At 29.9% G+C, this 13,331-nt stretch overlaps 2 protein-coding genes and 1 pseudogene across 2 annotated transcripts in view; all 3 read right to left on the bottom strand.

Annotated features, from left to right (window-relative positions):
- Positions 1-772: 772 nt before the first annotated feature.
- LOC125850890 (calmodulin-2/4-like) lies at positions 773-1,192 on the bottom strand (annotated as a pseudogene).
- Positions 1,193-6,599: 5,407 nt separating this feature from the next.
- Positions 6,600-7,125, bottom strand: LOC125850889 (calmodulin-2/4). Its single transcript, XM_049530723.1, has one exon. The coding sequence runs from the start codon at positions 7,074-7,076 to the stop codon at positions 6,735-6,737; it is 342 nt and encodes a 113-aa protein (XP_049386680.1). The 5' UTR covers positions 7,077-7,125; the 3' UTR covers positions 6,600-6,734.
- A 5,937-nt stretch (positions 7,126-13,062) lies between these two features.
- The window catches only part of LOC125850887 (calmodulin-2/4-like), a 22,130-nt gene continuing 21,861 nt past the window's right edge, over positions 13,063-13,331 (bottom strand). The window contains exon 2 of the mRNA XM_049530722.1: positions 13,063-13,200. Within this exon, the coding sequence (XP_049386679.1) occupies positions 13,183-13,200 (18 nt within the window). The 3' untranslated portion in view covers positions 13,063-13,182. The remainder of the gene's footprint in view (positions 13,201-13,331) is intronic.

The following is a 13,331-nucleotide window of genomic DNA, read 5'->3' as shown; positions in this document are numbered from 1 at the left end:
TTTTATTCTACTTTTTGTTTACTTCTTCATTGAGATTCAGCCATGGCGGAAAACTTGTGCCGACGCCGGCAATGAATAAGTCGCAAGAACTCTTGGCAGTAGAATCATCACAACGATACCACATATCTCCTTTAGGCGCAACAACTACCAATACACATTTTTTTGTCAAAAAAATTTCTCCATAACTATCAAGATGACAAAGAAGACCACAAAATTTTAGATCTGTAAGAAAGATAATAAAAATTTATTATCAAAATAAATTCATAACTCGCTAAAAGGAAGACCCATTTCTTTTTTGGGGAACTATTAAATTTTTAGATGAATTTGAACAAAAACTACAGGAATAGATCAAGATAAGATTAAAAAAAAAAAAGATATTGTAAAGGGACTAAAAAAATAAAAATTCATTTGAATTGGCATTACAAAAAAAAAGGAAAAAAATCTTGAGAAGAAAGACATAAGTACAGCTATTTTCAAAATTCAAGAAAAGTACAAAAAAAAAATTGTACATAAAACAAAAGATTAAGATTAAAAAAATAATATAAAAACATTAACTATGCATGTGGCAACGCGTGTATATCACCCCCTTAATACATATGTGGGTATGACATATTAAATAGGCATATATTCTATTTTAAATTAGTTCAGAGGTGTCATAGGACCTCCGCAAAGTTAGAGTGTGTAATAGAAATTTCGGCCATAATTAAGGTGTGTTTTGAACCATTTTCCCTAAAAAAATAATAGGAATGAATACATAAGAATCTGAAATATCAACAAAATTAGTCGTGCAAAATAAAAACATAAAATCCTCAATTGTCATAAGGTTCAAAATAACCGAATTTAGGTAAGTTGAGTTGATCAGTTCTCACTTGGCCATCATGACCTTGACGAACTCGTCATAGTTGATCTGTCCATCACCATCCACGTCAGCTTCACGAATCATCTCGTCAACCTCTTCATCTGTAAGCTTCTCGCCTAGGTTTGTCGTAGCTCAGCTGCAGAAATGAATCCATTCTGATCCTTGTCAAACACTCTGAAAGCTTCCTTGAGCTCCTCCTCAGAATCAGTGTCTTTCATCTTCCGAGCCATCAAGTTCAGCATCAATTTCATTGATCATGTCTTGAAGCTCATCCTCAGTTGGATTTTGTCCCAACGACCGCATCACGGTTCCAAGCTCCTTAGTGGTGATGCAACCTGTAGAAAAATTTGGCAATAAATTACAAAAAATGTATTGATATTGTGCTACAAATCTTACAACAGTACTTAAATATATAGGAAAAACAGGGAATATCTTTTCAATGTGAGGACAGATCAAATTTTATTTTCATCGAGCCCATGTGAATGGTTTAGTTAAGATACGCCAGATTCCACCAAGTATATAAATGGAACCTAACCATACAAGTCCTTCGATTATATCTTCTAAATCATCTCCACTATCAATCCATCCTTCCCCTCCAAAAGGGGATTTTAGTAGAATATGTCTGAAGATGGTTCTAGTTGGACCATATTTTCTATACCATTTGTGTAAAAAAATTTCCCAAAAAGACTAGCATAAACTTTCTAATAAGCTAAAGCGTTGTAGGGGAATCATACAATCCCGTTACAAACGAGTTACCACATTGAACAAACTTGATTATACCCATCATTAAGCAAAACAAAGAAAAAAATCAAGAATCGACGGAAGGAATCCTAGTCAGGAAATACATAAGAGGGATTCAAGCTTTCTAGAAATGTTAACTGATTTGAGCCAAATACCATTTCAACAGCTTCATTCTAATGCAACCCTCAAATAAGTTCCCCATTTGTCAAAACCAAATCAATCCTCAAATTCCCAGGTACAATCAATCAAACAAGGTAACAATATCAACAAATACTTTACCTGCTGACCAACTTCACATAGGTCAATCTGACATCTAATACCATTTTGTCCTTTCCTAAAAGAATCTCTTCATTTGAATTTATTTTTACAAAAAAAAAAAAGAGGAGACAAGAAAAACTAAAAGTCATTACTTTTATTTAATAAACAACCGTTTCTATTCTGGCAATTCAATGATCACATTGACATATAACTATTTCGTCCTAAGAGATAACCCCCCATAAGTTTTTCAGAATTGAGTGATTTCTTTATCTTCCACATTCAAATCTTGTATTTTCTTATTTTTTTAGAATGAAAGATTTTTTTTTCTCATCACATGCATTTTTTTTATATTTTTGAAGGGCAGCAAACATTCATATTTTACCAACAAAATCAATTACGAGACGATGCTGAAGAAAGATATCAGCTTAATCTTCTGGGCAACATGAAAACAAAATTTTAATTTAGGGAAAGTAAGCTCTAAAATGGCAAATATCATAAAGCCCGTTGTATCTTTCTAAACGTGGATTGATCAATTTTCTCTTTCTTTTTTTTGTGTTCTTCATGAATATCGTGTGATTATATATTGTTGTTTTATACAAGGTTTTTGGGATAATAGAATACCAACTTAACTTTGCAACACCAATTAATTATTGATTTTTTGCTTTATGCAGATTTTATATGGTTGAATCAGTGAAAAGATATAATTTCTTTCTTTTCGATTCACAACGTCGGTAATTGTTCTATTGAATATTTTAGCACTTCTTATGGACTATCAAACTAATTTTTTCCTGTTTGCTTTTTATTTTTCTCATTTTTTATTTATCAATTATTTGTACATTACAAAAGTTTATTTTTCTCATCAATTGTTTTTAACATTTCAAAATCTCGAAATATACTTACTAATGAATAACATTTTCAATAATAGATATTATCTTTGGGATAAATATATAATATTATACTTCATAATTCATTGTACTAAAGTCTCCAAAACATAATTATTATTTTTATGTTATATTAATTTCTAAATTTTCATTTTTCATATATTATATTATTATTTTGAAAGTGGAAGCCTTTTAAGTTAAAAAAATGAATTACCAAAATGTCCATTATAAGTTGGACATTTTTACTGATTAGTCATGAACTATTTCTTCAATATTCAAGTTATACAAAATTGTAAGAAAAAAAATCATAAAATATTACCATTAAATTATTATAAATTTGAGACTTAGTTAACTTGGAGATAGACCAGAGCAGTTAATTGCTTCTTATTCGCCCCAATAAATACTTTACAAGGAGGGGATGTATTTTGCAAAGGAGCCAGTTGTCAACGTTGAAACTTCCTTTAACCTCTCTTCTCTGTTGTACAATAGTTTCAAGTTTTATCAGCAATGCATATTCTCCTTTCTTCACCTTCTTTTCAGTGATTTTATGTTCACAAAAGGATTAATGTGCAAAATGAAAAGAAAATATAGTTAGCTAGATTTTGAATCTCATTCACCACCAATGCATCTTTTGGAGGACAAGAATAAAATAATTTTCTGTCGTGGAACAAAATATTTCTCATCTCTTCCTCGAATAGATTCTTGTTTTTTTGTGGTTTATTATTTTGGAATTTCAATGAACTAATTGTGGATGGTTCATTAGATTTTATATTGCATATAACTTATCATTAAAGATTATCTCACCCTCAATTTTCATGGTTAAATGATGCTACACAGTTTAAGCAAACAGGATTTAACGATAGTACGTCTACAACTTATTACATCTTTCCCTTAAATAAATAACATGTATAGGCACATATTTGTTTGACTAACTCCAAATTGGATGCAGTAGTATTAATTTAGTCATGATTTTTTTTTCTAATAAAGTGAAAAGGAAATAATTGTTACAGTAAACTCAATAATAATGGTGATTCAAATATTATTAATCTACATATATATTTTACATATCATTATTACATCCATCTTCCGTATTATAAGTGGATTACATTTGAATGGTTAAATCAAATTTTGTACCAAATGTATTAACTTGATTTATAGTCACCTCCTTTCTTTACTTTAATCAGCCCACTTCAAACAACGATTGGTGCTATTGCTTTTTTGTTCCTTCTTTTTTGATTACTTAATTTTATAAATAACTATTTAAAGAAATTTCTTTAGAAGATAAAGCAAAAAAAAAAAAACCTAAAATAATCTAATTTTTTTTTATAAAAAAATAATAATTATTCAGACCCGAATAGAGATTTTTTTAAAATAAAAATTCCACCTTGACCTATAGTAAATTTGATAGCAATTGAAAAGAAATATGGAAATTAATGTTTGTTATCCCAAGTCAATGCGCAAGTCTTGCTATATAAATTTCAAAGAAAGCACTTAAAAAGTAGAGAAATATCATTCTCAAATATTAGACACGACTAAGTCATATGACAGAGTGTATTTTTGGTATAATTATAAGATATTGACTTGTTTACCTCATATTTAGAATGAGAAGTGACTTTTACTATATATAAAAAAAAATTGATTTCTCATTCGAGTTTCGATATCCACATTAGGGTCCCGATTAATTGGATTCTCTCGGCGTAAGGCCTATTAAAGGGGGAAACAACACCAAGTTTTTGCACGGAGTGTCCCTCCAAATATCTTTTTTCTTGCACCGAGAAGTATTCATGCAGTTCTTTGTATTAACAAGTAATTGCAATGAGTCTTGCTGTGGAAATTTCAATGAAAACTACTTGACAGTTGACACACACATCCTTTTCAGTTTGAATTTTCATATTGAAATAAATTACTTACGAATTTTATTATCAAAAAGAGAGAGGAAAGGGGAAAAGTCAAGTAAGGACTGCTGCCTCCATATCAAATCATCAATCAATTCCAAGTTCACAAAATGTTGTCATTCTCAAATCAATGCACACAGTCTTTCCAGGAAAATGTCAATTTGATGAAAAAGTTCAAAGTTTGCAAAAGAAAAAATAGATTAAAACAAAACAAAGCAAATTGCGTTTTGGTTCAAGAACCAGCAAATTCTTACGAGTAATTTAGATTTTAGACATTTATTTATGTGGATCTATTTCTTATTTTGAAGAGAGAAATCTTAGGAATATGATCTATTTTCATTAAAATTTTGGATATCTAAAACCTATATTTTAAAATTAATGTTCACATGTTTTGAAACTAAATAGTGAAACAAAATTTCCAACTCCTTGCACCATTAAAATTTCAAATGAAAGTTACTTGACAATCATATCCTTTTCACTTTAATTTTTCATTTTGATGTGACTACAACTTACTCTTTACTCTAAATTCCATGGACTTAGAAAACTTGAGTTGCTTAGTATAAAGACTCTAGTAGAGGCAATTTGAACATTAATGTAAACAAAGATGTGACACATATTACTTCAAATTTACTCACCTGTTTCTACTATTTTGGGGTCAATCTATTAGGATTTAGTTTGATTACTTCATATTTACACAATATACAAACTAACTAAATTTCCACATGATGAACTTGCAGGCTTAAAAAACTTGAGCATTTTCAGAGAAAAATGAAAGATGATAACGTATATTAGAAGTAAAAAATAGGGGAAATGGTTCAAAACACACCTCAACTATTGTTGAAATTGCTATTACACACTCTAACTTTGCAAGGGTTCTATAACCCCCTAGACTATTTTTTAGTGTATTATTAAAGGTATTATCGACTTGGATGAACAAGCAAGTGACCATACGTACATTGAGTGCATCAGGGTTAAATTAAAACCCATCTCTATTTTCCACATGGCAGTCCACATAACTTTTTATTTTATTTTTTCATTAAATACCCTAGTTTTAGATATAAATTTCATTTTTTTATAAGACATATATACATGTCAATTTTTAATTGGATATTTCTTAATAAGGTAACTTAATTATTAAGTATCATTATAACTTAAATGCCAACATTTTTTTTTATTCTACTTTTTGTTTACTTCTTCGTTGAGATTCAGCCATGGCGGAAAATTTGTGCCGATACCGGCAATGAATAAGTCGCAATAACTCTTGGCAGTAGAATCATCACAACGATACCACATATCTCCTTTAGGCGCAACAACTACCATTACTACCAGAATCGCAAGCTCCACCACTATCAAATTTTGATGGTGAAAATGCTAATCATCACCATTAATACACAATTTTTTGTCAAAAAAATTTCTCCATAACTATCAAAATGACAAAGAAGACCACAAAATTTTAGATCTGTAAGAAAGATAATAAAAATTTATTATCAAAATAAATTCATAACTCGCTAAAAGGAAGACCCATTTCTTTTTTGGGGAACTATTAAATTTTTTAGATGAATTTGAACAAAAACTACAGGAATAGATCAAGATAAGATTAAAAAAAAAAGATATTGTATAGGGACTAAAAAAATAAAAATTCAATTGAATTGGCATTACAAAAAAAAAGGAAAAAAATCTTGAGAAGAAAGACATAAGTACAGCTATTTTCAAAATTCAAGAAAAATACAAAAAAAAATTGTATATAAAACAAAAGATTAAGATTAAAAAAATAATATAAAAACATTAACTATGCATGTGGCAACGCGTGTATATCACCCCCTTAATACATATGTGGGTATGACATATTAAATAGGCATATATTCTATTTTAAATTAGTTCAGAGGTGTCATAGGACCTCCGCAAAATTAGAATGTGTAATAGAAATTTCGGGCATAGTTAAGGTGTGTTTTGAACCATTTTCCCTAAAAAATAACAAGAACGAATACACAAGAATCTGAAATATCAACAAAATTAGTCGCGCAAAATAAAAAACATAAAATCCTCAATTGTCATAAGGTTCAAAATAACCGAATTTAGGTAAGTTGAGTTGATCAGTTCTCACTTGGCCATCATGACCTTGACGAACTCGTCATAGTTGATCTGTCCATCACCATCCACGTCAGCTTCACGAATCATCTCGTCAACCTCTTCATCTGTAAGCTTCTCGCCTAGGTTTGTCATGACATGGCGTAGCTCAGCTGCAGAAATGAATCCATTCTGATCCTTGTCAAACACTCTGAAAGCTTCCTTGAGCTCCTCCTCAGAATCAGTGTCTTTCATCTTCCGAGCCATCAAGTTAAGGAACTCGGGGAAGTCAATGGTTCCATTTCCATCAGCATCAACTTCATTGATCATGTCTTGAAGCTCAGCCTCAGTTGGATTTTGTCCCAACGAACGCATCACGGTTCCAAGCTCTTTAGTGGTGATGCAACCTGTAGAAAAATTTGGCAATAATTACAAAAAATGTATTGATATTGTGCTACAAATCTTACAACAGTACTTAAATATATAGGAAAAACAGGGAATATCTTTTCAATGTGAGAACAGACCAAATTTTATTTTCATCGAGCCCATGAGAAGGGTTTGGTTAAGATACGCCAGATTCCACCAAGTATACAAATGGAACCTAACCATACGTGTCCTCCGATTATATCTTCTAAATCGTCCCCACTATCAATCTATCCTTACCCTCCAAAAGGGGATTTTAGTAGAAAACCAAAAAATATGATTCTCAAGCTAAGGGTCAAATTGGTAGTTTTTCTTACATCTCCCCCTCGCGGAAATCAGGTTCGTCCGTAATCTGTTTCAACCAAAAGATGTAGTCATTCCAACCAAATGCGGTCAGGTTTAGGTGTTACAACTAAATTCGCTTATATAATACTACCAAGTCTGAAACTTTCTAAGGAAATATTTATCAGCTAGTTGGTAAGAAAAGCAGACATAAGTATATATATACTTTCTTTTGAGAAAAAGTAACTGTAACATAAGTAAATATACTCGATTGGTAGAAAAGCTTGAGTCTGCACCAGAATAATGAAGTAACTGCTGTAGCACCCAATGATGTGGCGAAGTGGTAAATGACGTGGGTTAAGCACCATGAGGTCTTAGGTTGAATTCCCAACAGAGACAAAACACTAGGTGATTTCTTCCCATCTGTTCTAGCCTTGGTCGACAGGGGTACCCGATACTTGATGACGGTGGGAGGTGGCAAGTATGTTGTGGAATTAGTCAAGGTGCATGAAAGTTGGTCCAGAGGCTCCGGACACCACGGTTATCAAAAAAAAGAAAAAAGAACTAACTGCTGTATAGATATAAATATAGATAGGGAGCATCAGTAATGTCTCAGAAAAAGTGACTTTGCCCAAAATGTCTGAAGATGGTTCTAGTCCGACCATATTTTCTTTACCATATGAGTAAAATTTTCCCAAAAAGACTAGCATAAACTTTCTTACAAGCTAAAGCATTGTAGGGGAATCATACAATCCCGTTACGAACGAGTTACCACATTGAACAAAATTGATTATATCCATCATTAAGTAAAACAAAGAAAAAATCAAGAATCGACAGTAGGAATCCTAGCCTGGAAACAAACATTCATATTTTATCAACAAAATCAATTACGAGACGATTGAAGATAGATATCAGCTTAATCTTCTGGGCAACATGAAAACAAAATTTTAATTTAGGGAAGGTAAGCTCTAAAATGGCAAATATCATAAAGTCCGTTGTATCTTTCTAAATGTGGATTGATCAATTTTCTCTTTTTTTTTTTTTTGTGTTCTTCATGAATATCGTGTGATTATATATTGTTGTTTTATACAAGGTTTTTGGGATAATAGAATACCAACTTAACTTTGCAACACCAATTAATTATATAATTTTTGCTTTATGCAGATTTTATACGGTTGAATCAGTGAAAAGATATAATTTCTTTCTTTTCTGTTCGCATATTAGGTAATTGTTCTATTGAATATTTTAGCACTTCTTATGGACTATCAAACTAATTTTTTCCTATTTGCTTTTTATTGTTCTCATTTTTTATTTATCAATTATTTGTACATTACAAAAGTCTATTTTTCTCATCAATTGTTTTTAACATATGGCATAAATGAGCTTTATCTCAAATTCCAATAGCATATTTGAGTCTTTTCCTTGCAATAAATTATATATGAATATGAGAGGGTTATTATTTGAATGGTAAAATCATATTTCAGTAAAAAATGTCTAGACATAATTTTAATCGTTCTTAACAATAGCCTTCTGATATCTAATTGCTTGATTAACATATAATAGTAAACTTTAGCATTAGTCTAAACTAATGGAGGCCAAGGAGCTGCCGAGCTGGGAGAAGATGAGGTGTGTTGAAGGATGTGAATGAAATAATCTTTGTAGAATACTATTTGTGAAACTTGTTATTTTTCCGAAAAAAGCGTAACAATAATTTTATTCCACAATGTAATTAGTTCCAAATTCCATCTTGACCCATAGTAATTTTGATAGCAACTAAAATGAAATAGAGACATCAGTGTTTGTTATTATTCTCAAGTCTATGTAGAAGTCTTGCTATAGAAATTTCAAAGAAAGCTATACCACACAATTTGATTTCAATTTAATGAAAAATTACAAAGCTTGCAAAAGAAAAAAAAGGAAAACAAATAAATTATGGAAACTGTTTTTTAGTTCAAGAACCAACAAATCATTTCACTTGATTTAGACATTTATTTATGTGGATCTATTTCTTATTCTGAAGGGAGACTTATTTATAAAGAAAAAAGTAACTTTATTGGATCGATAAATGATTTAGTCAAACATTTTTAAGTAGCGTGTTTGTTTTGGTATAACTGTAAGATAATGAATTGTTGAGGGACCTTATTGGACATGATATTAGTATGAAACATGGCCTATATATTTTTATTTTTTATTTTTTAGTTTGATTCGATTTTAAATATTCACAATATGACGTTGATTAATCTAGATTTTCGCCGTGTGAGACACATTAAAGGCGTAAGCACCAAGTTTTTGACACAGTGTGCCTCCAAATAACTTTTTTTCTTGCACCTAAAAGTATTAATGTTGTGGAAATATTAATGAAAGTTACTTAACACACAAATTTCTTTCACTTCGAATTTTCATATTGAAATAAATTAATTACGAATTTTATCATCAAAAGAATAAGGAAAAAGCAATAGTCAAGCAAGGCCTGTTGTTGCCTTAATTCGTATCAAAGGGAAAATCACCTAGGTATACTATATCATTAAAATATTTACCATCTATAACAATAATTTTTTTCTCTTGAAATATATCAATATTAGGAGAAAGTAAGAGAAATCTTAGGAATAGGATCTATATTAATTAAAACTTTAGCTATCAATAACTTATATTTTAAATTAATATTCACATATTTTGAAACTATTTAGTCCTTACACGAGGTCGAGTTTTGGCAGAGAAATTTCAAATGAAAGTTACTTAACAATATATGTATAGGCACATATTTGTTTGACTAACTCCAAATTGGATGCATGTGTATTAATTTAGTCATGATTTTTTTTTTCTAATAAAGTGAAAAGGAAATAATTGTTACTGTAAACTCAATAATAATGGTGATTCAAATATTATTAATCCACATATATATTTACATATCATTATTACATCCATCTTTCGTATTATACGTGGATTACATCTGAATGGTTAAATCAAATTTTGTACCAAATGTATTAACATGATTTATAGTCACCTTCTTTCTTTACTTTAATCATCCCACTTCAAACAACAATTGGTGCTATTTGTCATGTCCTGTCACTTCGCACGGAAAATTAGTGAAATTCTAAGTCCGTGACATATTTTTTTTGGTTCCTTCTCTTTTGATTACTTAATTTTATGAATAACTATTTAAAGAAATTTCTTTAGAAGATAAAGAAAAAAAATGAACATATAGAATATAATTTTTTATAAAAAAAATCATTCAGACCCGAATAACGATTTTTTCAAATAAAAATTCCACCGTGACCTATAGTAAATTTGATAGCAACTGAAAAGAAATATGGAAATTAATGTTTGTTATCCCAAGTCAATGCACAAGTCTTGCTATAGAAATTTCAAAGAAAGCTACATAACACAAATTGATTCAATTTAATGAAAAATTCCAAAGTTTGCAAAAAACAAAAAAAAAAAAAAAGAAGGTAAAAACAAAGTATGTTTTGGTTCAAGAACCAGCAAATTCTTACGCTTGATTTAGACATTTATTGACCTAATACAATAATGTGCTTTTTAATTTGGTCTCAACTCATATTCATGCCCTCTAACTTTTGGTGTGCATAAATAGACGCTTAAACTTGTATAAAGTTGAACAAATAGACACACACGTCCTACGATCGTACATGACAATTTTTCATCCTATGTGGTGTCTTATGTGTGTTATGTCACGTAAGGGCTCATATGTTTACTTGTTCAACTTTATACAAGTTAAAATGCTTACTTGTGCACAACTAAAGTTGAAGGACATAAATGTAAAATGAAGTAAAGTTAAAGGGCACATTTATATATTATGGAGATATTTATTTATGTAGATCTATTTCTTATTTTGAAGGGAAAATCTAAGAGAAATCTTAGGAATGTGATCTATTTTTATTACGAAGTTTAAATAAATCTATTTTCATTATAATAAATATATGAAGTTTAATAAATCTATTTTCATAAATTTTTTGGATATTGATAACATATAGTTTTTAAATTAATATTCACATATTTAAAAACTACACGGTGAAACAAAATTTTCAAGTCCTTGCACAAGTCTTGCCATGGAAATTTCAAATGAAAGTTGCAAAACAATCATATCCCTTTCACTTTGATTTTTCATTTTGATGTGATTACAACTTACTCTTTACTCTAAATTCCATGGACTTAGAAAACTTAAAGAGTTGATTAGTTGAGGCAATTTGATCATTAATGTAAACAAAGATGTGATATTACTTCATCTGTTTCAAAATAAGTGGTATTTTTAGTTTGATTACTTCATATTTACCTTCTATAGATATTTTTAGTTTGATTAGTCCGTGACATATTGCTTTTTGGTTCCTTCTCTTTTGATTACTTAATTTTATGAATAATTATTTAAAGAAATTTCTTTAAAAGATAAAGAAAAACGAACATGAAATAAACTAAATTTTTTTATAAAAAAAATCATTCAGACCCGAATAGAGATTTTTTTTTCAAATAAAAATTCCACCTTGACCTATAGTAAATTTGATAGCAACTGAAAAGAAATATGACAATTAATGTTTGTCATCCTCAAGTCAATGCACAAGTCTTGCTATAGAAATTTCAAAGAAAGCCAGATCACACAAATTGATTCAATTTAATGAAAAATTCCAAAGTTTGCAAAAGAAAAAAATAGATAAAAACAAAGTGTGTTTTGGTTCAAGAAGGATTTACGCTTGATTTAGACATTTATTGACATAATACATTAATATGCTTTTTAACTTGGTCTTAGCTCATATTAATGCCCTCCAACTTTTGGTGTGCATAAATAGACACTTAAACTTGTATAAAGTTGAACAAATAGATACACACATCCTCTGTGGCATCGACAATTTTCATCTAATGTGGTGTCTTATGTGTATTATGTCACGTAAGGACGCATATGTCTTCTTGTTCAACTTCATACAAGTTGAAGTGCTTACTTGTGCACATCTAAAATTGGAGGGCATAAATGTGAAATGAAGCCAAATTGAAGGACACATTTATGTATTATGCCAACATTTATTTATGTGGATCTATTTCTTATTTTGAAGGGAGAATCTAAGAGAAATCTTAGGAATATGATCTATTTTCATTTGGAAGTTTAAGTAAATCTATTTTCTTTATAGTAGATATATGAAGTTTAATAAATCTATTTTCATTAAAACTTTGGTTATCGATATCCTACAATTTTTAAATTAATATTCACATATTTAAAAACTACATAGTGAAACAAAATTTTCAAGTCCTTGCACAAGTCTTGCCATGGAAATTTCAAATGAAAGTTACAAAATAATCATATCCCTTTCACTTTGATTTTTCATTTTGATGTGATTACAACTTACTCTTTACTCTAAATTTCATGGACTTAGAAGACTTGAGTTGATTAGTATATAGACTTTAGTAGAGGCAATTTGATCATTAATGTAAACAAAGATGTGACACATATTACTTTAGATTTGCTTGTCTGTTTCAAAATAAGTGGTATTTTTAGTTTAATTACTTCATATTTACCTTCTATAGGATAAACACAATACAAAAACTAACTGTATTTCAACTTGGTGATCTTGCAGGCTTAAAAAACTTGAGCATTTTCAGAGAAAATTGGAAGACGATCAACGTATAGTAGAAGTAAAAAATAACGAGAACGAATACACAAGAATCTGAAATATCAACAAAATTAGTCGTGCAAAATAAAAAAAAACATAAAATCCTCAATTGTCATAAGGTTCAAAATAACTGAATTTAGGTAAGTTGAGTTGATCAGTTCTCACTTGGCCATCATGACCTTGACGAACTTGTCATAGTTGATCTGTCCATCACCATCCACGTCAGGTTCACGAATCATCTCGTCAACCTCTTCATCTGTAAGCTTCTCGCCTAGGTTTGTCATGACATGGGGTAGCTCAGCTGCAGAAA

This window comes from Solanum stenotomum, unplaced genomic scaffold (assembly GCF_019186545.1).
Source record: "Solanum stenotomum isolate F172 unplaced genomic scaffold, ASM1918654v1 scaffold2008, whole genome shotgun sequence".
Lineage (NCBI taxonomy): Eukaryota > Viridiplantae > Streptophyta > Magnoliopsida > Solanales > Solanaceae > Solanum > Solanum stenotomum.
Note: the sequence above shows the minus strand (reverse complement) of the source record. Positions and strands in the feature narration are given on the sequence as shown.